Below are 25,624 nucleotides of genomic sequence, written 5' to 3' on the forward strand. Positions count from 1 at the left end.
ATACAAACCAAGCAAAATACAGGAAGGAAAAAGTTTGAAATTACAGAGTTTTATCAAGTGGTGTTTGTCTTAGTCAACAGACACAAAATCAGAGGATCAATAAGGTTGGAAAAGACCTCTCAGATCATCGAGTCCAACTTTTTAAAGTCACAGGCAAGGCATGAAAAAGAGATTTTAAACAAAACCTGTAATTGGGATCCTTCGGTATTTTTCCAAAAAGGATTCTTTGTTTGCTTTGGTACCACTCATATCTCACTTGTGTATTTAAATAATATTTAATATATTATAATTCAATTAAATCAGGCTTGATTATTTGCAATGATTAGAAACAAAGTCTGCACCCCAAGATTAAGGAAAAAGAGAGGGAAGAACTGACAATGCTCTTGGCTTTCTTCACTCGCACAAGTTCTCCTTCTCTTCCTGAAAAGTGGATTATTGAGATTCCGATTATTCGGATACACAGTGAACTTCTGGAGGGTCCAGGTGCTGCTCATGAGTGGAAGTTGAGGTGCACCATTGTTCTCCTGGCTCTACCAGGTTTGGAGAAGTGTCATAGGCACAGGGACATTCTGGGCCAGCTCTCAAATGTCACAAAGTTTGGCCTCTGCTGCTTTTGTGTGATGAGAACCTTTCAGGTCACCAGAAATGATTTTTTGGCTGGGTTGCATCTTCCAGTTTCTGGGAATTAGAGGTAAGTTTTCCAGAGAATTTTGATGGTGGAATTTTATTGTGTGGAGTCACCAGAAAGCAGCTCTCTGGATTTTCAGGACAAAAATAGTTTAAATATTCCTGCATTTTGGGCAGGAAAGGATATGGAGGCAGTGAATAAGGCCACCCTGAGAAGTGCTGGGATTCACTGACTTGGGTCTGTCCCTGCTCTCTGCTGGTTAAGCTCAAAATTGCATTGAAATAGGAATATGTGAAACCTCTTGTGTTCTGCCTGGGAAGTTCAGAGCAACTGTGCTTTGTGCCTTATTAACATTCTGGATATTGGCTTCAGCTTTGTTTGAATCCTCTTGAGTTTGTATTATTTATAACTTGTAACATGCTTTAGGATGGGTTTGATAAACACATTTTGAAATAGTTTTCTGTATCTCCCCATTGCTTTTCCCAGTTTGAGTGCTGTTGTCTTCAAGGGTTTTTTTTCCAAAATCATCCTTCTGACACATTTCCCATGCTGAAAACATGGCAGTTTTTCTCTTGACAGCAAAATATTCCTTCCCTCTGATGATAATCTGCTTTTCCTTTGCAATAATCTGTTGTGCAGCTTTTATCCAAACATCCATCCGTACAGAAACACGTGCCCACGCCCGCGTCCAACGTCAGCAGCCACAGGCAGGAACCAATTTCCTGGGCATTTGTTAATTTGAATGAACATGAGGCTTCTGCTTCTCCTATGGAAAAAAAAAAAAGAAGCAAACCCAACAGTTTCCTTGGGAATTCATGCAGTGTGAACAGAACACATCTTGGCAAAACGGCGAGCCAAGAAATTCCTCTTTAGTTGCTCTGTTAGGCAAACTGCATTTTAAATTTCTTGCCCAGGGCTTTGTTTGACTTGCCCCAGGCAAGCTGTTCAACATATTTATCAACCCTGTTGGAGCATTAGAGCCAACGCTCATCGAGGAAGATCATCCTCTTAATGCCATCTGTCATCAGCAGTTTTATTTCTTTCAGCTCAACTTGTTCTGTTTCACCGTTTTTTCCCCCTATTCCTCCCAACTATTTCTTAGCTGATTATTTCCCAGTGATCTCAAATATTCTGTGATTGCTCAGATATTCAGGGCTGTTGGATGTGAAACCCCTGAGGGTATCAATGGTACAATTTTCTTTAAAATCCTGATTGATAACATTAATCCTATATGGATCCAGATGGCTTCCAAAGCACCCTACCTATCTCAGTGCTGTGCAAAAGATGAGAGTGCATTTCAATCTGACTCTGGAATTCTTTCCAGATCCTCAACAAGACCTTAAAAAAAACTCAGAACAAAGGCTCTGGGGTAGTTTCATGCTATATTTTTATCTTGAGGACATGGCTTTGATAATTTTATATTTTCAAGCTATTAATAAGAGTTGTGTAAGTGCACAGACAGTATCAAAGTGTTCAACAATGCTGTATCCGCTCAATTCCCAAGGGATTTGAGATCCAGTTTGCTCTTGGGTTTTTGTCCACAATCAGAGTGGAGCCAAAGGGACTGACGGGAATATTTTCCTCTAGAGAACAAAAGTTAATCTCTTGGAAATCTAGTGCTATAGCGTTATTGGTGCTATGGAGTTATATAAAGTCCAGAAAAATTATTGTAGCCAGGTGAACATCCACTGTGTGTCAACTGGATATGCTGGATGTTCTCCTGGGTTCCCAGGACATTTTTATTTGATTATCCAATGAGGGATGTGTCATGGACTCACAGAATGGTTTGGGTGGAAAGGGACCTTAAAGCTCATCCAGGCCCACCCCCTGACATGGGCAGGGACACCTTCCACTATCCCAGGCTGCTCCAAGTCTTGTCCAACCTTGAACACCTCCAGGAATCCAGGGGCAGACAACACTTTTCTGGGAAACCTGTGCCTGTGCCAGGAATTCCTTCCTAATATCCCATCTATGCCTGCCCTCTGTAGGCAGGGATAGATGGGATATTGGGAAGGGCAGTAGGAAGCCATTCCCTGTGTTCTGTCCCTCCATCCCTTGTCCCAAGTCCCTCTCCAGCTCTCCTGGAGTCCCTTTAGGCCCTGGAAGGGGCTCTGAGTCTCTCTGGATCCTTCTCTTCTCCAGGTGAGCACCCCCAGCTCTCCCAGCCTGGCTCCAGAGCAGAGGGGCTCCAACCTTTGGAGCATCTCTGTGGATTCCTGTGGACTTTTTCCAACAGATCCTCCAGAGATCTGCAGGCTCCCATCACAGCTTCCTTGCCACCTACTTGCCCATGTTTTTTGGGGAGGGAACACAACAGTGCTCACCAAGGTCTCATCCTGACCTTCCTTGGTGAAGCCAAGGTCCCTCTTCAGCCTGAGAAGTTCTAAGAATTAATGGTTGCCATGATTTCAGAGCACAGAGCATCAATACCACTTTGGCTCTGTGCTCAGAAATATCAGTACTTGGACTGTCTTCAATCAATCAGCTGTACCAACTGCTCTCCACAGTTTTTAAAGGAGGAAAATGCCAATCACACTCGGCATTTGGCTGAAATGTATGGAATAAGCATCATTCTATAGGGATGGAACTTGCCGAGGCTCAATTTATTCCTTCCAGCTGAGGAAGGACGAGGAAGGGGGAAACAACAACAACAACAAAAAATTCAGATTAAAGCAGCTGAACATTTCCTTCTCCAGATTTTATAGAGGGAACAAAATCAATCGTATTCAAAATCTGGGCCAAGTCCTGTGCTGGCCAAGGGAAGCAGGATCCTGGCAGCTGTGCCTCCAGCTCCCGGAGATGCTGGCTCGGGCAGGAAGCTCTGAGGTAGCCGGTGGGATGTGCTCTTGGCTGTCCTTTTCTGCCTCGATGTATGGGAGCAGCCTGTGGCTGGATCCTGTGGCACTGGAGCAGCTGGCACAGCCACTGCTCCCAGGGACTCCGAGCAGAGCCTGGCATGAGAGGTTTCTCTGTCTGGAAAGATCTTATCCCGCTTCTTCCTCTCTTCTGGGCATTGGGAAGAATTTTCCAGGACTCTGCTCTTTGTTCTCCCAGCACGTTTTATTATATTTAAAGCTGACATTTCCCCCCCCACCCCACACGCCCCTCCCAGCTGGTGGAATATATCCCGAAATCCTGCTAACAGAAGGAGGAGCAGGATCCGTGTCCTTTGCAGTTCATCTTCCTCAGCGAAGCATTGCTGGCATGGGAACAGCTCCTTAATCTGCTGCATGGAAAAGTGCCTTGAAGTGTGGGTGTAGGGATGGTGGGCAGCAGGCCAGGAGAGGCTTGGCATGCCAAGGAAATAATGCATTCATTCTTCAAAATATGACAAAAAAAAAAAAAAAAGGAGTCTTCTGGATGTCCTGTTGGACTGCTGGGAAGGCAGGGAGAGGGAAGGCTTGGAAATAAAGCTGGCAGGAGGGAAAGGTCAGTGGGGAGTCAGGTGTGTCTGCACCTGATGCCGTCAGAGAAGGATATTCCACAAAGATAAAGGACAAAAGGCATTAAAAAAAAATTGCACAAATGAAAACATTGTATATGTGTACATTTTAAGAAATGAAAATTGGCCAGTATAGAACACAATGCACCTGCTGTGAGCTTCTTTAAATAAATGGAATTAATGGGAAGCTGAGAGTCCCCGAAGCTTGGAGTTAATGGATGTTAATTAGCACAGAATGGGTGCAGCTTGTGAGGCTGGAGTTTGGATCAGGAACACCCTTCTGATGCAAATTTACTGCCTGTGCTCATTTGCATAATGGAATCATAAATAGGAATTTACATCAGGGAATCTTTGTGGAGACAAGGATCATTCAGATATGGTAGGAACAGGCTTTGGAGAAGAGATCAGAACAAAGGTGAGGAAAGGTTTCCTTTGGAGATCGTGGAGTTCCTTGTGGGATTGGGGAAAAATGTCTGGAATGCTGAATAATTTTCAAATAAGTTTTCCAGTCGCTTTTTTGGTGCTCTTTGACGGCTTCTGTACGTAGTACACAAAAAAAAAGGAATTAACAATACTGCAAGCTGTGAACATTATTATGAGGATAGATAACTTTGGAATTAATAATTTTGTCTGGGATTCATCTCTGCAGCACAGAGTCCTACTGAGCTGGTTGAGCTGGTCATTTTTTATGGATGTGGAAGAGAAATAGACAAGTCTCAGACACAAATCACTGTATTTTGGGAGATTTGATTCATCTTCAGATTCAGAGACTCTCAGGGTTTTGTAATGTCTGTGTCTGCGGTAGGGACTGGTTTCTCCTGCCTTAAAATCCGCAAATGGGATCCTCTGGTGCGATGCACCTGGAGCTATGGGATCCACAATATCAGGAGGATGTGGAGCTGCTGGAGGGAGTCCAGAGGAGGCCACAGAGATGCTCCAAAGCCTGGAGCCCCTCTGGATCCAGGCTGGGAGAGCTGTGAATGTCCAGGCTGGAGACGAGAAGGATCTAGGGAGAGCTCAGAGCCCCTTCCAGGGCCTAAAGGGGCTCCAGGAGAGCTGGAGAGGGACTTGGGACAAGGCATGGAGGGGCAGGACACAGGGAATGGCTGCACACTGCCAAAGAGCAGGGATAGATGGATATTGGGAAGGAATTCCTGGTTCTGAGGGTGGTGAGGCACTGGCACAGGGTGCCCAGAGAAGCTGTGGCTGCCCCTGGATCCCTGGAAGTGTCCAAGGCCAGGCTGGACAGGGCTTGGATCAGCCTGGGATAGTGCAAGGTGTCCTTGCCCATGTCAGGGTGTGGGACTTGATGATCTCTAAGGTCCCTTCCCACCCAAACCATTCCCTGATTCCAAGAGTTCCATTTGCCATGTCCATGAGTGTTTTGCCTGCCCTTTCCCGTGTCTCTCCCGAGTTTTAGATCATTTATGTCAGCCATGTGCACACAAATTTTGCCCAGGGCAAGAAATGTCCATGTCCAAGATATCCTCAGGCATCTCAAATGATCCTAAACGTCTCCATTTAGGCAAATTAATGAATCCCTGGATGTTGAAGCTCCTGTGCAGCCAATGGAGACATGGTCAATGTGGTTAATCCATAAAGCTGCTCATCCCTGCTAACACCTGGGGTTCTACTCTGCTCTGTCTTGGAATATTTCAATTTTTTTTTATCTCTAAGAATGGGGTGCTTATCTCCCTTATCATAGTCGCTCTTTGCTTTAATTACTTTAGAAGAATATTTCAGTTTATGCTGACTATTTATTAGGAACATGCAAATTACAGGGTTGCTTATGGAAACACAGGGTCCTTGGTGACAAAAAACCTTGTTCAGAGGATCTATAGGAGTATGGATCCATAAAGAGAATATCTGGAGAAAATGGATGTGGATGCTGGAAAGGAATACAGATTGTATAATTTAATCCCAATTGTTTGATTAATATTTTTTCATAGGCATGCTTGAATGTTTAAAGATTCTTGTCTGAATCTGTTTGGGTTTGAAGTTCAAACCCAGAAAAAAAATATTAAACACCTTTTCAAATTTCAATAAAGAGTCAGTCAAAATCCATCACTATTCTTGTTTTTGTTTTGCAAATTAGCAATTAAAAAGTGACAAATGTCTTCAGTGCTTAAACACTCCTCTGCAATACCCATTATGTTCAAATAAGACTTTTTTTTTTTTTTTCTAGTAGCATGAGTGTTTCCCTGTGGTTCCTTTTTTTTTTTCTTCCTCTTAGGAAGCCTCTGGAAGCTCCCACTGTAACCCAAAGCTGCTCTCACTTCCCCACTACTGGGTATTATGCAAATCACTTCATGAATAGTTTAAAATCACATTCATGTTTTTGAGTTTTAAATTATAATATGGGTGGCTTATTTTGCTTTTATGGCTCTTTACCTCCTTTTTTTTGTTTTGTTTTGTTTTACTTATTTGTTTCCCCCTCTGAGTTTTTATTTAATTATTTAAATTTCTTATTTAAATTATTTATTTCTTCAGTTTCCTTACTAAAGTAGTAATAATTAAGGGAAGTAAACTTTTTTCTTTTTGTACTGCAAGACCATGTGAAATCTTGAACTGAAATTATTTCCCTGTTTTGGTAATTATTGTCCATATTAACCATGGCTTGAGGCAGCCAATGCTCTGGAAAACAGGCACTCCGTGAGCTCACATGTCTAATTCCAGAATATTATGTGGGATTTTATTGTTAATATTTCTCTCCTTATGACAATTTCTCTGTCGAACGTGGCACCACTTTAGCAGAATAACAAACATCAGCTGAACGGATTAATGCTGGGGAAAGCAATTTAGTGCTGGATTGTTGTAAATGATGTCTCTTTACCAGCAGGTTGTTTTATTATGACAAAGATTTCAATTTTATCTGTTCTCGGGGATGGGAGGATTTATTGTTTGTGTGAGGTGGCAGCACACTTGAGAAAATGATGAGAGCTGTTCTTCAGGAGAATCAAATCCTTCTCTCCCTGGGAAAGGGCGGCACAATGAACTTGGGCATCAGCTGGAAGAGGGAAAAATGGAGGGGTCCATGATGGGGACACAGGTCACTGGTCAAATCCACAGATTCACAAAATAGTTCAGGTTGGAAAAGCCCTCCAAGATCAAGTCCAACCATCCCCCAGCACTGTCAAGGCCACCGCTGACCCACGTCCCCAAGAGCCACATCCACAGGGCTTTTAAATCCCACCAGGGATGAGGACTCCACCCCTGCCCTGGAAAGAGGGGTCAGACACAATTATCAATGAGAGAATCCCAAATAATAGTTATTGATCACGTCATCAGCCACAGCTCTGATGATCAGGGCTTTCAACAGCAACATTAGGGATTTACTGAGCATTAAAATCCCTGAAAAATAGCACTAAGAATGAGCATTGCTCCTTTGTATTTGAAGTTGGGCCTGTATCTGAGCTCAAACCTGAGTTTGGGCTGTCCTCTTAATCTTGGGCTGCTCATTCACACTCAGGTGCTGGCCTAGGAATATGATGTGGAAGAAAATGTGGATCTGTCCCATTCCTTGCCATGGATGATGTTGCTCCTTGGCCACCCCTCAGTGTGTTTCTCCAGCCAGTGGTAGTTTGCTAAATTGCCTCCAGAGCTATTTCTGTGAGAGCCTCAGCCTCACCTGCTGCGGGCACAGCTGGGATTTCAGGCAGCTGGAGCTCAAACTTCCCTAGGAATATTAAGGATGCAAAGCACTGAAGTATTAGAGCTGGACAGAAGTTTACTTTCCATGTGTCTCATGCAGCTATAGACTTGAGATCTAAGGAAAAGCCCCCAGAACAAGTTAAATCACCCTTGGAAGCAGTTTCATGCAGCCTTGGTGTGCCCAATTCCATGGGAGCTTCAGTGGCCCCTCTGCTCTGGAGCCAGGCTGGGAGAGCTGGGGATGCTCACCTGGAGAAGAGAAGAATCCAGGAACAGCTCAGAGCCCCTTCCAGGGCCTAAAGGGGCTCCAGGAGAGCTGGAGAGGGACTTGGGACAAGAGATGGAGGGACAGGACACAGGGAATGGCTTCCCACTGCCAGAGGGCAGGGATAGATGGGATATTGGGAAAAAATGCTTCCCTGTGAGGGTGATGAGGCCCTGGCACAGGCTGCCCAGAGAAGCTGTGGCTGCCCCTGGATCCCTGGAAATGTCCAAGGCCAGGCTGGATGGGACTTGGAGACACCAGCCTGATTTAGGTAAGGAACCCACGTCCAAGAGCTCTGGTTATCTCTGTAATCAAGAGTCAATAACTGCAATTTCACCATCAGTTTGTATCTTCTGCAGGAGTTGTCCTCAAGAGGTTCCTGCCTCTTTCCAAGATCCTCAGGAGCAGCCTTGTGTTTTAGTTCCTGCAGTTTGCTTAAGCATCTGAATTAGAAATCCCAGTTCTGTACTTTTTGGAGCATGAAAACTTAAATTTGAATTTAATCTCTGAATGTTCAAAGAAGGAACATTGTGAGCCATCAAGGTTGGAGGAGGGGCTGCTCTGCTGTTCTGGTTGTGCTTTGAAGGATCATTTCTGTGACTTTTTAACCTGTCATATCTGCAGTGTTACCTGGAGAAAACCTTCATGGATCACTGATTTCTGTGTATATAGAAATAGTATATTTAATGTTTAGTTTATTTTTACTGCCTTTATTTCAACTGTTTTAGAAAGGGAATTAGAACAGGATGTTACCATTGAAAAGGAAAATCATTGCTCCAGCTTGACAATACTAGAAACTCCATGAAACTCTAAATAAAAACTCTAATAAATAGTCCCTTAAACATTTATTTAACTAAGCCATCAGACAATTGTCAGTGTTGGTGATGCTTGTTCCTTAATTCCTTTGACCAGAAGAGGTTTTAATTTACACCATTAAACAGTCTGATGTTCTTTGATAATTGGCCATGGGGGTGAATGACTACAAGATTCTTGTCTGAACATCAAATATCTCTGTGCATAAATTGTTAAGCTGAAGCATTTTTCCCTTTTTATAACATGTAATATAATATAATCCATTATTGCTTACACCTCTTCCTGAAAGCAGAAAATTAAATAACTGTTTGCCATTAATACAAATTATTGTGTTTTGACAGCTTCCTAATCACTTCAGGTAAAAATGGTGCTGCACAAACCGCTCAATTGCCTTATAAGAAACTTTTTTTGTGTGTGTGCATGATATTTCTCCTTGTTTGGGCCTTCAAACCCTTTCAAGGTTTGCCCTCTGTGATAAATTGATATTCAGAAGCATAAATCAAGCTGTGTTTGAGTTGTGCTCTGATGCAGAATGGATTTCTCCTTATAGTTACCCTATAAATAAACTTGGACAACACTTGACCAGCCGGTGCTGCCTATAGATGTTCCTTCCGCTACACCCTGTGTTAATTACTATGCAAATGAATGATTGAGTATTGGCAGGTTTTGACCTCACAAAGTGTGTTTTGTGCCCTCTTCAGGTATGGGCTGTTTCTGGGGAGCTGAGAGGAAGTTCTGGAGGCAGAAAGGAGTCTATTCCACTCAAGTGGGTTATGCAGGAGGACATACCCCAAACCCTACCTACAAAGAGGTCTGCTCAGGTGAGTCTTTCCTCCTTGGTTTTTAAGGATCAGGAGTGGAATCCTGAATTATGAATGACAACAAAGAGTGAAATGAGTGACTGCAGTGACTAAGGTTTGGGGATGGCTTTACGTCCTAAATGATACTGAAATCTATGGATGCCCATCCCATTGCTGTCTCCTAATGATTAATGAGTCAATGTATGAACAAATATTCTGTTCTGATTAATAATCTGTTAATTCTTCACACAGTTCAGTGCACACCATCCTGTCATTTCCAGGCCAAACCCTTGCATTTATTTTTCACTCTACACTACAAAACCCCAACACAGTTTCTTTCTGCGATCTGACCACAGAACCCCTGTCAGCCAACTAATGCTGCTGGTGGGAAAAATCCTATCTTTCCTGCACTCACTTGGAAGTTTCATTTTTTTTTTTTTGGTTTATTTTCTTGTTAACATTTTTATGCCAAATGCTGACACTGGGGGCAGGTTCTTAGTGACAAGCTCTAACATGGGCTTCATGGAAAGAGTGTGAAAAGTGACACGAGCAAATAATGGGCACTTGGAGCCCTGTGCAGAGGTGCTGCAAGGCAGGCAAAAAGGCAGAAACTTGCTGGAAATTGTGAAAAGTGGGAAAAGGGATGATTTGAGGTGGAACAGAGTGGAATGGAATGGAATAGAAATGGAATGGAATGGAATGGAATGGAATGGAATGGAATGGAAATAGGAGGGGAAGGGAAAGAAATGGAAATGGAAATGGAAATGGAAATGGAAATGGAAATGGAAATGGGAAGGGAAAGGGAAAGGGAAAGGGAAAGGGAAAAACAAAAGGGAAAAGGAAAACAAAAGGAAAAAGGAAAGGAAAAGGAAAGGAAAAGGAAAGAAAATGAAATTGGAATGGAATGGAATGGAATGGAATGGAATGGAAATGGAAATGGAAATGGACATGGAAATGGACATGGAAATGGGAAGGGAAGGGAAGGGAAGGGAAGGGAATTAAATTGGAATGGAATGGAAAATTATTCTTCCATTTTATGGGGGAAGGGAAATTAAATTAGATTAGAATGAAATGGAAAATTCTTTTTCCATTTTCTGGTGACAGCCATACAGAAAACAATCTGAAAAACCCTTCTGGAGGGTGTGCAGGATTTGGAGCTATTTTCAGTGCGTTCTCCTAATACATAAATACACCATTTTTGGCCAGCATTAGACAACCCAGGATGTTCATTCAGCACCAAACATCTTTTCATATTTTGCTTACAGATGTTCAGAACAATTCTGTTGCTCTGTATATTCATAAGCTTTTAGAAATCTGCATAGCTCAAGTGGCACTGAAATCAGAAGGGAAGAACTCTGCTGTTGTTATTCATAAACTGGGGATGTACAATTACCATATAAAATATGCAGCTAACGATGATTTCCTTAAAAACAGGGTCGTTTATAGGCTTGTGGTTCAGGCTGTTCACATGTGAGCAGGTCATTTGGGTTTACTCTCAGTTGTTTTCTTTATTTATCTTCAGTGACTGGAATGTACAGAAAAATAAAGCACGTCTGGTTATTATATGATATTAGTTAGAAGGCTGAGATTCACTGAATTAAACCAATTTATAATCTTGTCAATTCTCATCTTTCTGAGGCATTTTCTCTCATGCACAAATCATATTTTCTAATAGTTAGCAATTCAATATAAAAATGTGCCAAACAGAGTTTGTTTCTGCTCTGAGTTGTGTAAAATATTTGGCTGTGAGGTTGTTTCACATCTCCTGAGCAGAAAATCCATGTTTTTCTGAGGAATACTACTGCCTCTTGACAAAGAATTATTCTTTTGACTGATTCTTCCATATTGGATTTCCAGTTCTCCTTAAAATGTCCTGGCTTCCAAAGGTCACCTGGAAGGCTTCTAAATAGCTGATAGAAGAGAGTAGGGAAAGGGAAAATTAATTTCTTACTCTGTTACCTCCTGTTCCTGTGGTCAGCTGGTGATTTCCCAAGATATTTCCATAAGCCCAGAGCATGGTGCTGGTTGGGATGTTGTTATTTAAGGGTAGAAAGATGTGGGGAGGGTTTGGCTGCGTAATGTGGGGTTAATTTTACATATTTGTTGGTATTAAAGGCAACAATGGGAAACCTGATGGGAATTTTTCAGGAGTTGTTGATGGCAATAAAGAAAAAAATGTAATATAGGAAAGTTCTTGGCTTTGCAGATTTGCCCTTCCCCAAAAATATAGAAGAATGTCCCGTGACAAACTATCAACTATCAACTATCCTGGAATTTTTGAATGATTTTGGGTGGGAAGTGACCTTAAAGCTCATGCAGTTACACCCCCTGCCATGGGCAGGGACACCTTGCACTATCCCAGGTTCCTCTAAGCCCTGTCCAGCCTGGCCTTGGACACTTCCAGGGATCCAGGGACAGCCACAATTTTTCTGGGAAACCTGTGCCAGGGCCTCACCACCCTCAGAACCAGGAATTTCTTCCCAATATCCCACCCATCCCTGCCCTTTGGCAGTGTGCAGCATTCCTTGTGTCCTGTCCCTCCATCCCTTGTCCCCAGTCCCTCTCCAACTCTCCTGGAGCCCCTTTAGGCCCTGGAAGTGGCTCTGAGCTCTCCTTGGATCCTTCTTTTCTCCAGGTGAACATCCCCAGCTCTCCCAGCCTGGCTCCGGAGCAGCAGGTCTGGGATGAATTTGTGACTCTCCTGATGTTCAGGCATGGCCTTGTATTCCTTGGAGAACCCTTCAAATGGACACTGCAGCACTCTTCCAAAGTGGCTGTGGTTCTCCAAAGTGTTTAAATGTATAATTAAACGACAAATATTCGCTTCCCTTTCTGTAGCTTGTAAAAGGGATCTGAAGGTTTCCACGGACAGGAACTAAGTCCTGAAGATTAAAGTTTCCAAGCAGTAATGAGAGTGGCTCAGAACATTTTCTTCTATTATTAAATTGCTGTCAAGAGAATAGATTCCTGTTGTGCCTTTGTCTGGTCTTTTTTTTTTATCCTTATAAGAACAGGATATAGGAATTTTAATGACTGTGAAGAGTCTCAGTGTTCACCATGCCCTTGATCTGTGCCTTGATAGGATTGGCCAATTGCTCCACCTCTCCCCTTTTTTTCCCCCACAGTTCACCTGTGAGAAAGGAAAGGAAGGTCAGCCAAAGTACAAAATACTGCATCAATCAAAGTTAATGTCATGAAATGTGGGAATTACTGTTTTGTGTATTTTTTTGTAGCAATTGAAGAACAGGATTTTGTAGAAAATCTGTAATTTTTGTTAGCTAGAACAGTTGGAACAAGTTGTATCTCTGCAATCATGAGATTATCATCCTAGGATCCTCCTGGATGTGCATCTAAACCTTGATGTGACCCTAGAAACTATAATTTGTCCTCCATTGAATTGCTAAGTCATGAAATAAAATGAATGTAGCAATTTCACTTCAAAAATAATTTGGAAAGGTGATGGCAGATGCTGCTGTAATGATAAAACCTTGGCAACAAGAACCCAACAGATGCACTGAATTTTACTTACCTGCTCCTCTGCAGCTCTACCTCCAAATTTTCAAAGCTGACACTACTGACATGTTTTTTTTTTTTTTTCAGCAGAGAAGTTGAACAAGGAAACTTTATTACACCTTAAAATCCAGGAAGCAGAAATGGGGTCTGTAGATTTGTCATTTAAATTGAAAGGCAGAATAACTATGTATTTTTCATGGTAAATAAATGGTAAATAAATTTGCCACTGCCTGAAAAACAAAAAAGCTCCTTGTCCACAAGGGATGGCAGCAGCTCTGCTGAGGGAGCTCTGATGGAGATCTGTAATCAAGGTTGAGATCACTTTTCCATCTCAGAATTTGACTTCTCAGCGTTAATGCCTTGTCTGGTTCAGGCTTGAAGAAACTTAAGTGATATTTATTATTTAGATACCTGATTGTGCCTTGTGGCAAATTTAAAATCCTAATAGCCTCACTGCTGTCCTCTTCTCCTTTCATCTGTTTGTCCCAGCATTGCCCACAAGCACAGGCTTGTGTTGTAGCAGCAATATAAATACCAAATATATTATTTATTATTAACAACTTTATTTGAATTTTATTCCACTGAGATGTGTTGTTTCCATCTTTCCCGTCTCCTGCTTTATTAAAGATATATATAAGATGAAAATGTGGGAGCCCCAGAGGTTGAAAGAGCCATTACAGAGTAAGTCAAAGACAAAATCTTCTGACCTGGAGCCTACAGGAAGCTCCCAAAGGAGCTTCATTTTCACAGGAGACTCCATGCAGGATTGGGCAGAGATGTTCCCCGTGTCACTGGGCCTGAAAATAGAAGATGCAACACAGAGCTGCTTCTTTTTAAGTATCAGAACATGTTGTGTTTGTGAAAATGGTGTTATAAAAAAGCTCAGTCTGTTGTTGTAGCCAGTGGGGGGTGCTCCCTGCTTTTCGTTCTTTTTGGTTTTTGGTGTGGAGACCTTGTAAATAAAAAATAAGCTACAAAGGCAGTTAGTCTGTGTTCAAACTGTGCTCCCAGAATTGGTAGTTACTACAGCTGGTAGATTTTGGGAATAAATCCTTGCCTGTGAGGGTGGCAGGGCCCTGGCACAGGGTGCCCAGAGAAGCTGTGGCTGCCCCTGGATCCCTGGAAGTGTCCAAGACCAGGTTGGACAGGGCTTGGAGCAACCTGGGATAGTTCCCATGGCAGAGGAGATGGAAAGAGATGGATTTTAAGTTCTCTTCCATCCCAAACCACTATCTATGAAACCAGGGAGAAGCTGCAGCTCTTGGGAGACCGTGACTCTGGAATTAAAGCAGGTGATGGAACATGTTGGTATTTTCCCTGCTTTTCTTGTTTATTGTGGTTGTGTTCCTGTTCTTTTGCTGCTCCTGCTGCTCATTCTCCCAGATGAAATCTTCCTTCCTTTCAGGCACAGGACTGAAATGCTGTGGTGTCAGTGTGGATATGTCTGATAATATATTTTTCCTGAAATTGGGAGAGCACTGCAATTACTCTGTGCAAACATCACCCCCTTTGACTTGCTTATTTTATGAAACATCTTCCTGTGCTGGCATAGAAAAGTTTGGAAATTGACTCTTGTCCCACCGAGGTGATTAAGATTTTGAATAATTCTGCAAGTGACATGCACAGTTTCTAGGTGTTGGATGAATAATTAAATTATCAAACCACAGGAGTTGAACTTCTATTTGCTCAGCTGTGCCCAAGCTGTTGCAGTTCAGCTTTTAATAAGTAAATTTTGATAGTGAAGTTGTGCTCTGTCTCACCTTTGCAGACACTCACACTTTTACCTCAGCTTCCTCCAGCTGAGGAGAATTTAGTCCATGAAGAAGACAAGAACTCGATCCAGTGAAAGGAAAGGCAAAATCTTTGGATCCTCATGGCTGTGGTGCACTGCAGCAAAAACAATCTAAAGGATATTTGGAGAAGGATTTTGGGGATAGCCAGAGCTCAAGGGTGTTCCTGGATTCCTCATCGATTTGTTGTGGGCTAAGATTTGAGCGCATCCATTGTAGGTGAATTCTTTGCAGAGAGACAAAAGAGACAAAAGCCTTTCAGAAGCTTTGGTGCACTAAAAAAGGGCAGATCATGGGGCTGGGATTAGGGAAGGTGTAGGATGGCACCTGCAAACTTCTGGATGAAACATCAAAACCTATTGCAAAGTAGAATCCATCTCTTTGCATCTTTCAGGTTGGAAGCACTGGGTGTAAGCAATGGAAAAGACTCATCCAATTTTTATTTGAACACCCAAAGTGATAGAATTTCCATCATTTCCATCTGTGTGCACCTTCGCTACAATAATAGGGTGCAACCCCCCTCTTAAATGATTTGTAAGGCTCAGTTAATTATTTTTAATACTACAGCAGAGATCTTTGCCTGCAGAGCCCCAGGGATAACCCACAAGGCACCCAAAATGCTTCTGACAAAAGATAATTGAAGTACAGCTGAGGCTCCTGCTGGTTTTTCCTCATTGACTTCAAAACCCTTTCCAAAAATTGTATCTTCCTGTCTGGAACCTGGCTGCTCCTACAACAGGGGCAGGAGGGAGGGTGGATCACTCATCTCATGACCCCAGGATGTTTAATGGAATACCTTGGCCATTGCTGGGATAACTGGGTCACCCGAAGTTTTATTTTGCCCTTTACTCAGGAACCAAACCCCCATTTTATTTAAGCTACTTTTCTGGAAATTCCTTGGATATAGAATCTCAGAAAAAGAATAAGAGAAAGGGAGGATATTGGATTGTTTGGAATATACCTGCTGTGCTGAATCACACCAAGGATGCTGCTGATCTGAGAATCTACTCCAGCAGAAATCAGCAAGACTTGGGCTGGATGGGGCTTGGAACAACGTGGGCTAAGGAGCAGCATCCAGCCTATGGCAGGGCTTGGACCTGGATCAGCTTTAGGGTCCCTTCCCACCCAAACCAGACCAAGTTCTGTCTTCATTTACCTCCCAGCTTCCAGGTATTAATGATTTAGTCTTTTAATCATCACTGATGACCTTTTCCGTATTAATTTGTTTATCCACCTCTTTAATACAATTTTATTCCTGGCATTCACAAATAGGAAGGGAAATTGGGGGTTCATTAACTCCAGTGCTGAACCCGTGCAGGAAGTTTCAAAGAGAACTTGTTAAAGGATATTTTGCTAAAGGTTAATTCTTGGCAGCTACAAATCAAGATGTCTGGAAATTAAGTATTTATTCTGAGGAGGAAGGGAATATTTCCTTTACTGATAGTCTTCCCTTCTTTATGAGTATTCCATAGTGATGTGCTGTACCTTTGTACCATCAGTAGGGCTCAGAGCGATGAAAATACAAAGTGATGGGGTAAAAAAAGGCAGATCTGCCATAGGAGGTCTGAAAATATCCCTTATGCACAAGGCTGCTGTCAGGACATGTTTTTTCTTACCCAATAGTTCAAATAGTTGCTGTGATTCATCTACTCAGGATTAAAGTTGTGATGTGAACTGTGGCCACCTGCACTAGAAGAGTTTGGTGAGTTGGTGAAAATGATGTTATCAACAAGCTCACTGTTGTTATGGCAGCCAGTGGGGTCCCTTACTTTTTGAATTTCTTGTATTTCTTGTACTCCTTGTACTTGTTTTTGCTCTGGAGACACTTGTAAAGTAAAAATAAACTACAAAGCCACTTACTGAGTCTACCAAACTGTGATCTTGGAATTAGGGATCCTGAAGGTGATCTGGTTCCTGCAGCACTCAGAGCAAACCTGATTTCTACATGGATGAGGTCACTTCAGCCTGGAGATGTGGACAGAGTGACCAGCCTGAGGTGTCTGACCTTAAACCCGTCCTTCCAAAGGAGGAGAAGCTGCCTGCCTTGGATAGAGCAACTAAAGGATTTTCCTGTTTGGTTTCTAAAGCAGCTTCTTCGTTAAAAACAAAGGGAATACACAGAAGTGTCTGAAGGGAGCCTACAAGAAAGATGAAGAGGGAATTTTTACAAGAGACTGGAGGGACAGGACAAGGGGGAATGGGTTTACAGTGACAGAGTAGGTTTAGATGGGATACTAGGAAGAAATTCTTCCCTGTGAGAGTGCTGAGAAGCTGGGATAGAATTCCCAGAGAAGCTGTGGCTGCCCCTGGATCCTTGGCAGCATCCAAGGCCAGGCTGGGCAGGACTTGGAACAACCTGGGATGGGGAAAGGTGTCCCTAGCCATGGCAGGGGTCAGAATTTAAAGTCTCTTGCAACCCAAACCATTCTAATTCCATCATTCTACATAGCCAGGACTCATCCTAGACTTTTACTTAGCAAGGAATATTTTGCTCTTAGAAGCTCAGTGCACTCTTTGCAGTGCCCTGCTCTTGTTTTCAATCCTTCTGAGGTGTGTTGTCTGTACTGACATTCCAAACCATCCCTTTTAAATCCATGGAATACTCTGTCTTGGAAAAATCAAGAAGGAATCATTAGGTTCTCTGCCTGGAGACATTTCTGTGCCTTTTACTGAGCCCAGAAAAGCATCGTGGCAGTGGCAGTGTCTGTGTTCCCACACGTGCCCACAGTGTATCCACACACATCCAATGTTCCTGGGAAAACAAACCCAAATCCCAACATTTGTCCAACTGGAGTTTTTTGTCGACTCTTTCCCCTCTCAGTTTAATCCAATGTTTACTCAGTCAAGCGATTCAATTAGAAGCTGTTTTTATTTTCTTTCTGAGGAGTGAAGAATGTTAATTGTAGCTGAAATGCCTTCGAGTGATTCTCTCCTAATGTCACATTTCCATAAAATCTAGGAAAGCTTTGCTTTCTGCAAAAAAAGTGCAGCAGCAGAACAAAAATGCTAAAAAAGGGGGTTTAATGTTCTGAATGCCGGACTTGGTGTGGACTGGGACCTTGGTGGGGAAAGCAGAGGAAAAAAAGAATGTCCTTTACTCCCAAAGTGTTGTGTTAGGCTGAGAGAAAAGATTGTGCAGACAGTTGGAGAAATCAAGGCTTAGGAGGATTATAACTAATATGAAAATCAATGATTTCAGTGTGTAGAGAGATGTCACTGCCTGGGTTGGAGTAGAGAGGAAGGGAATGGAAAACAGCTTTGATTCTGCTGTCTTTGGGTTCCCAGGCTGTTCCTGGGGTTTCACTGGAGCATGATATGGATGGGGTTGGTCCTTCCTCTCAGGGATCTTGTGAGCCATGAAAAATAGAGATGCATTCCTGTTCCTGGTACTTCATGACCTCCATTCACGGAATCCGTAAAGCTGGAAAAGTTGGAAAGTTTGGAAAAAAAAATCTGAGATCATTGAGTCCAACCATCAACCAGCAGGACCACCAAACCACGCTCCCAAGTGCCACATCCACACGTTGTTTGGACACTCCAGGGATGGTCACTCCCCCTCTGCCCTGGGCAGCCTGAGCCAGTGTGTGATAACCCTTTCCATAAAGAAATTGTTCCTAATATCCAAGCTAAACCTCCCTGAGGCAGCTTGAGGCTGTTTTGTCAGCGTGTTGTAGAGAGCAAAAAGGTGATCCATGACCTGGGATTAAGGAGATCCTGATTTCTCCTGGCCACAAATTTGCTTTATTCATCCTGAGAGGTAACAGGTACCATGGGCTAAACTGAAAGTTTGAATTATCATTGACTGTCATAATTACACATTGTTTACTTCTTTTTTATCTTTTTTCCTCGCTTACTTTTTTTTTTTTTTTTTTTTTTTGGTGTTCTAATGGCTTAGTTTTTTATTTGGAAAGGACACAAGGCTTAATCATGTCACTCCCTCTGCTTAATGCTGTGAAAATTCTTTGTTCCAAGTCAAATGGAACACCATTATAGCACACTTATCGTCTGCTAAAAAAGTAATAAATTGGGTCAAACTGATCCTAGACATAATTCTGCTGATGTTAATGGTGTTACATCGGGAAGAAGTTTCTCCCTGCCTGTTAACAGGATGATGAGATAAAAATGTGGCTACCAAGGAGCAAACAGACCTTGGAAAAAAAGTTCCACTCTCACTGATCCTGCCCTGTTTCTGCAATGTTTTGAAGCTACAAAGCATTGCAAGAGTGCTAAATATTGACATTTTTGCTATTATTATTATCTGAACGGGCTGGTGGCTGTGGGAGAGGTGGTCAGGATTCTATTCCATCCTTCTCCTTTGAATTTTTGGCTCCAGCAGAGCTGACCCTGAACCAGTGGTAGGTGCAGATGGGACCATTATTTTTCACCGCTTCATTTATTTTGTTTTAACAAATGGTTTCATTTTCTCTCCTGCCTCGTTGCTCTGTGTTCAGGGCCAGTTCAACCCTTCTGCAGGTGTTCAGAGGTGTTCAAAGACAGGAGCAATGTGTAATGAGCTCTCCCCTCAAGTCCCAGCTGCCTTTGTGAGCCGGTCAGAAGTCTTTAGGTGAAGCTAAAATTAAATGGCAAAAGTATAGGCTGGGATCTGGTGTCTTTAGTCTGAGCTGAATTTAGGCTGGAAAGAACAAGGAAAGTAGGATCCAGTTTGCATTAAGTAGGTCAGATTTTGGGCAGAGGGGGGACCTTCTTCCTTCTTCTCCTGAACGTGCAGCAAGTGAAATCCAAAGGGGAAAATGGAATCCATATCCACATAATCCAAAAAATCTAAAATGTGGAAATAGAAGCAAATGAGATTCTTGCACAGGGAAAAGCAGAGATTTGGCTTCCCACAGTGTACCTGGCATGAAGTTGCTGCCAGGTGCATCAGCCCAGATGTTAACTGTGGGAATGAATTCCAGGTCCTTTCCTTTCTTGTCTCTTCTTCTTCTCCCTGACCAGATTGCCTCAAGCAGTAGAAGAAAACAGTGTCCAGGGAAGGGAACGAGCTGGGGAAGGGTCTGGAGCACCAGGAGCGGCTGAGGGAGCTGGAAAGGGGCTCATCCTGGAGAAAAGGAGGCTCAGGAGGGACCTTGTGGCTCTGCACAACTCCTGACAGGAGGGGACAGCTAGGGGGGTCAGGCTCTGCTCCCAGGGAACAGGGACAGAATGAGAGGAAACTGCCTCAAGCTGTGCCAGGGGAGGGTCAGGATGAATATTAGGAAAAATTCTTCATGAAAAGGTCAAACATTGGAAGGGGATGTCAAAGGCAAAGGTGGAGTCCCCATCTCTGGAGGAGTTTAAAGGCTGTGTGGATGTGGCACTTGGGGACACAGATGAGTGGTGACCTTGGCAGTGCTGGGGAACAGTTGGACTTGATGATCTCAGAGGGGCTTTTCCAACCCTGATGATTTTATATTTTTATAATCTCACACTTTTGTCTCAGCAGTGGCCTGGATTTACCAGGACATGTAAGGAATGAGCATTTCCCCTAAATCTGGAGTTAGGAGACTGTGGGAAGAGTAGAACAGTCTCTTATTCTGAGAGTTCTTTGGTATGCAGACTCCAAATGTCCTGGGAAGGTGTTTTAACCAAGATCTGTCACACCAAAATTCAGCAATATTTTGCTACCAGCTTCCACAGTTCCAGATCTAATTAACTAGGAAGAGCAAAATACTTTTCCTGGTCTTTCCCAAAAAATTTACAGACTCCAACCCAAAGTCTCCAAAGATTAGCAATATCTTTCATATACAGCAGTTGAGATTTATGGAACTTTGCATAATAAAGAGAATCATTTCTATGGCCTGCTTGAGGGATGACTATTTCAGGCAGCTCTGAAAAATAAAATAATGAATTAAAAATGGCACAGCTTTGCAGCAGAACTGCATTTGTTCCTCCTGCTCTTCTGCCAAGCAGTTTTGATCCACCGAAGTGCAGGAATAATCAGTGTCGCAGCAGATATGGAAGGCAAATCCTGCAGCCCAACTGAGTGGAAAGCCAAGTGTCTCCCTGCATATTCATCTATTTATCGCCTCTGATTCTCCTCTAATTCCTTTATTTTCCATATGATAATAGACTTTTCTCCATGTACAACCATTGTTCCCATGAAACAGGATTTGTCTGCACGCGAGATGTTCATATAATGTGTGAGGGCAGAATTCATCAAAACAATTGAGCTGCAAGCAGGGATCTCACTGAGTTGCTTTTTGCCTCCTTTATTCCCATCTTTTCTGCATTTGAATTGTTAAACAGGAGCTCTGCTGCAGTGTCAAAGAGTGCCTTACAAAAGCTGTTGCCATAGAATTACACCTAGAAATGAGTTCTTTATAAATCAGCAGCACGACAAGTGGTTATTTATTTGTACTCAGGCCTATTTAACAGCTCTTCATTACAAGAATGGCCCAGAGTCTGAGGAACAACTTATCCATTACAGCTCCCGCTCCCAGCGTCTTCCATAAAGAGCAGATACAACTTTTCACACATTTTTAAAGAGTTCTCAGAAAATAATTCCCTCTTTTCTCACCTCTAACAGGAATCCCTGAACTGCCCCTGTGCTGGTCACACCAGCAACACAACCTCTTTGGGACCCCAGAATGGTTTGGGTGGGAAGTGACCTTAAAACTCCTCCAGTGCCATGGGCAGGGACAATTTCCACTGTCCCAGGTTGATCCAAGCCCTGTCCAGCCTGGCCTTGGACACCTCCAGGGATCCAGGGACAGCCACAGCTTCTCTGGGAAACCTCTGCCAGAGCCTCATCACCCTCACAGGGAAGAATTCCTTCCCAATATCCCATCCATCCCTGCCCTCTGGCAGTGGGAAGCCATTCCCTGTGTCCTGTCCCTCCATCCCTTGTCCCAAGTCCCTCTCCAGCTCTCCTGGAGCCCCTTTAGGCCCTGGAAGGGGCTCTGAGGTTTCCCTGGATCCTTCTCTTCTCCAGGATGGACATTCCCAGCTCTCCCAGCCTGGCTCCAGAGCAGAGGGGCTCCAGCCCTTGGAGCATCTCTGTGGCCTCCTCTGGATTCTCTCCAGCACCTCCACGTCCTCCTGATATTGGAGCCCAGATCTGGAGGCAGCTCTGCAGGTGGGGTCTCACCTGAGCAGGGCAGAGGGGCAGAATCCCCCTCTCCCTTGCTGGTCATAAAAGCCCTTCAGAAACCCTTCCTGGAATGGAACTTCTCCCTGGCTGCGGCCAAAGCCATTCCCACCCCGTTCCGAGGGGCAGCGCCGCCTCTCAGGGGATGTGCTGGGATCTGTTTTCCTCCCCTTTGCTGGTTCCCTGCTGGAATTTGCCTGGCAGCCCTTTGGAGCAGGATGGGAGGAGGAGCAGGGGCTGTTCCCTGCAGATTCGGCTCCTTCCCGTTCATTCCTGCCTCCAAGGCTGACTTGGGTGACCTTCAGCTGTTCCTGCCCATTGTCCTCACCCATGGAAAAGGGAGATAGTTTATCTCATCTTCTAAGGGTGAAATCCATGGATGTAGGGATTTTTCGGGGACTCAGTGTTGGAGGAAAGCACAGGCAGCAAGGGGAACTCAGAAGTTGTGTTTTATCTGCTGGAGTCATAGGCAATTTTAGCTGATATAATTTGGTATTTATACATATAAATTATTTTTTTCACCCGAAGAGGTGCTATAGATCGGAATATTTTGCTTAATTTTAATCTCTGTTTTAAAGTTCTGATTCCTCTCAGGTCCTGTAAGATGAAGTAGATGCTCTAGTGTGTAATATAAAATGTTCTTTGGGCACCTTATAATTGTCCACATTTTGCAATATTTAATATTACAAACTACATACAATGTCTTCCCCCTAAACTGCTCTGTATATTTAACTTAAACATTATTTTAATTGAAATTAAAGGTTTCAGACAGATCTTTACAGCTCTGCAGGATGTGACTTCCTGGCTTCATTCATTCCTTACAAATGAAGTGAAAATTCACTAAGTTCATTGGATTTACTTTTAATTTCTACTCAAGTTACTGACAAAATATCTGCCCCTGAAGCTTTTGTAATTTTAATATTAAATATAATAAAAATGTGATAGCGAATGTAATGTTAGTTTTAATATTAAAATGTAGATAGACTGTACCATGCTGTCTCCTTCACTGACAACTTTCTATGAAGATTGGGTTTTAAAACTCATTCTCCTACATAAATATTCTGAAAACATTTTAAACCAGTTCTCCAATGAAGGTTTTTATTCCCCCTAGAAGTATTTAAAATACTTTTTTTTAAAAAATCTGAGTTGAATGCAGCAGCATTTCAGTGCTACAAGCCAAGGCAAATCTAATTTCATTGCAAAATCCCCCTGTTTACAGAACCAAAATAATAATAAATAATAAAAAAAAAAATGCTGGGGGGGGGGGGGGGGAAATAAAATCCCAAAGCCAGAAATTTCTGCTTTTGCAAGGATAGTGTTGGTGGTGCCATTCCCTTTTGAAATAATTCCTCCCTAATTGGTATCCCGATGTAATGGGTAAGTGAACATATTTCACAGCAGCAGCTGTTGGATGTTCAATGACTGGAAAATACGGCGCTGGTGAAGTGTGTGGAGTGCTCATCCCATCAGGAGGAGTAAGTTAATCATACACAATTCACTGAGCACTGGAGCTGCATTTGCAGAGCAGGGGCTGCCTTTTAATTGTCGCGGGCCCTTTTTCAAGATCTTGCAGGATCTTTTGTCTCAGCTGTAGCAGTTTTGGTTGCATCCCTAAAACTGTCAGTCTTCCTTAATTTTGCAAGGGCCTAACAATTCCTCCTTCACAATGCAGCTTAAATTGGACCAGATGCTGCATCAATAGAGCAGTCTGCCCATCTCAGAGGCATTAAGCCCAAAATTATTTAGAAAATTGAAGCCTTTAACATACTCTGGATTAATGTGATTAAGTAGAGCTTGCTTTGATTCATAGCCATCTATTCCTTTATTAATAGCCATTTCATCAACAGGAGCAGCACATATGGGGACAAGATGACTGAAAGTTAAATTGATTGCTGGAAGCCTGGAAGAAAAGCATTTAATGTTTCAATAATAACTGATGTAAGACTTCACTGCGGGGCATTTTGGATAGATTTAGACCAGCTTATAAGCACAGTATTTATTGGTATCTTTTAATTTTTATTATAAGCTTGCTAAATGCAAGTTGGTGGGTTTTCTTTTGTATTATTTTTATTTTTAATCTCATCTTTAAGTCTGAAAATTAGTAAAGGAGAGTCTCTCATGTGACTGATAACAGCTGGGCCAGGCCGTAGCAGAGCTGGGACTTCTGGAAAGCTTAGGAAGAGATAAAATATAAGAGAGGATAATTTGTTATGACTATTTGCACACATACATTTCTGATCCTAGAACCATTCCAGGTGCTGTTGGAGTGTGTGAGAGCTCTTGTATGACCCACAATACAGAGGGGTCATCCCTCACACACTTGCACCCCATTTGTGGGGAGGATTCCTGTTTGTCCTGGTTTATTTCCCAACTCAGGAATTACATCTGTGAAAATTTATACGTGGAATCATGGAATCAAAAAATCATGGGGTAGAATGACAGAATGCCAGAATCCCACAATGGTTTGGGAGGGAATGGACCTTAAAGCTCAGCTCATTCCACCCCCTGCCATGGGCAGAGACACCTCCCATGATCCCAGACTGCTCCAAGCCCTGTCCAGCCTGTCCTTGGACACTGTGTGTGTTAGGAGAGAAGCATTTACAGGATGATTCAATACCATGGAGTGACCATTCCAAAAACTGACAAATTAAGAGATCTAATCCCAATGCCTGGGAGCATTCAAGAGATCTAATCCCAGTACCTGGGACAGCTCCCAGTACTGTGTATTTGCAAGTAAAGTCACTCCTAAATTATGCTAAAAGTGATTAAGATGCCAGAGTTTCTTGGTATGTTCTGTCTGGTCTGATTCATCTAAAATAAATCTCAGATTTAACATGGAGGATGATGAGAATGAGCTGTGATTTGTGGCCGTAATTAGAGTTGAGAAGTAGGATCCTGGAAATTGGGTTTGGAGGTCTTTACTCCAAGTTCTCATGGGAAGCAGGACCATCTCCAGCACTCATCAGGCCATCAAGGAAATCCAGGAACAGCTCCAGGGTTATCGAAGGGATGTTCTGTAGGATGGTCCTCCTGGTGATAGAGGTTCTCCAAATGTCCTGTTTGAGCCTTCCACCTTGTGGGAGATGGCCAAACCTCAGCTTTTGGCCACAGGATCTTCCAGGCAGCAAAACCAGAGCTCATTTCAATATGAGAAAAAAAAAAATTTCCAAGGCTTGGTAGCTGTGAGGAAGGAAATTTGTGCCCCTCCTTTTGCTAGAGTTGTTGGTTGTTTCTAAATTCCAATAGTTCTCCAAGTATTAGGGATGTACAAATTCATAAATGAGAGTACAGTGATCCACATTATTTCCATATATTAATTCCCTGAGTTTTGGTTTTTTTAAATACATTAACAATAGGGTTTTTTTCTCATTGTCTTCTAAATACTCTTGGGCATCCAAATTGGTCATTCCTTTTTGAATGGGTAAATGTCAAGGAATACTGGTTTCACTTGAATTAAAAGTCCCTTCTTTGCTTTGCTGAAATGATCCCATTTAAATGGGAATATAAAAAGGATACAAGTGATCTGTAGTTGAAAACTCTTGATTTGGGGCTGGTTGAACAGAAATTATGGATAATCAAATACAATGAATGTTCATTAGGCTTAAACTGGAGGGAAATGGTTTTACTGGTCTAAT

General features: G+C 42.8%; 1 protein-coding gene across 2 annotated transcripts in view; it reads left to right on the forward strand.

The window, feature by feature from the left end:
- MSRA (methionine sulfoxide reductase A) overlaps positions 1-25,624 on the forward strand; it is a 226,277-nt gene that overhangs the window by 93,815 nt on the left and 106,838 nt on the right. For both annotated transcript variants that reach the window (XM_085574370.1, XM_031504479.3), the window contains one exon: positions 9,501-9,620. In XM_085574370.1, the coding sequence (XP_085430496.1) occupies positions 9,501-9,620 (120 nt within the window). The remainder of the gene's footprint in view (positions 1-9,500; positions 9,621-25,624) is intronic.

This window comes from Lonchura striata, chromosome 3, assembly GCF_050655825.1.
Source record: "Lonchura striata isolate lonStrDom1 chromosome 3, ASM5065582v1, whole genome shotgun sequence".
In the NCBI taxonomy this organism is placed as follows: domain Eukaryota; kingdom Metazoa; phylum Chordata; class Aves; order Passeriformes; family Estrildidae; genus Lonchura; species Lonchura striata.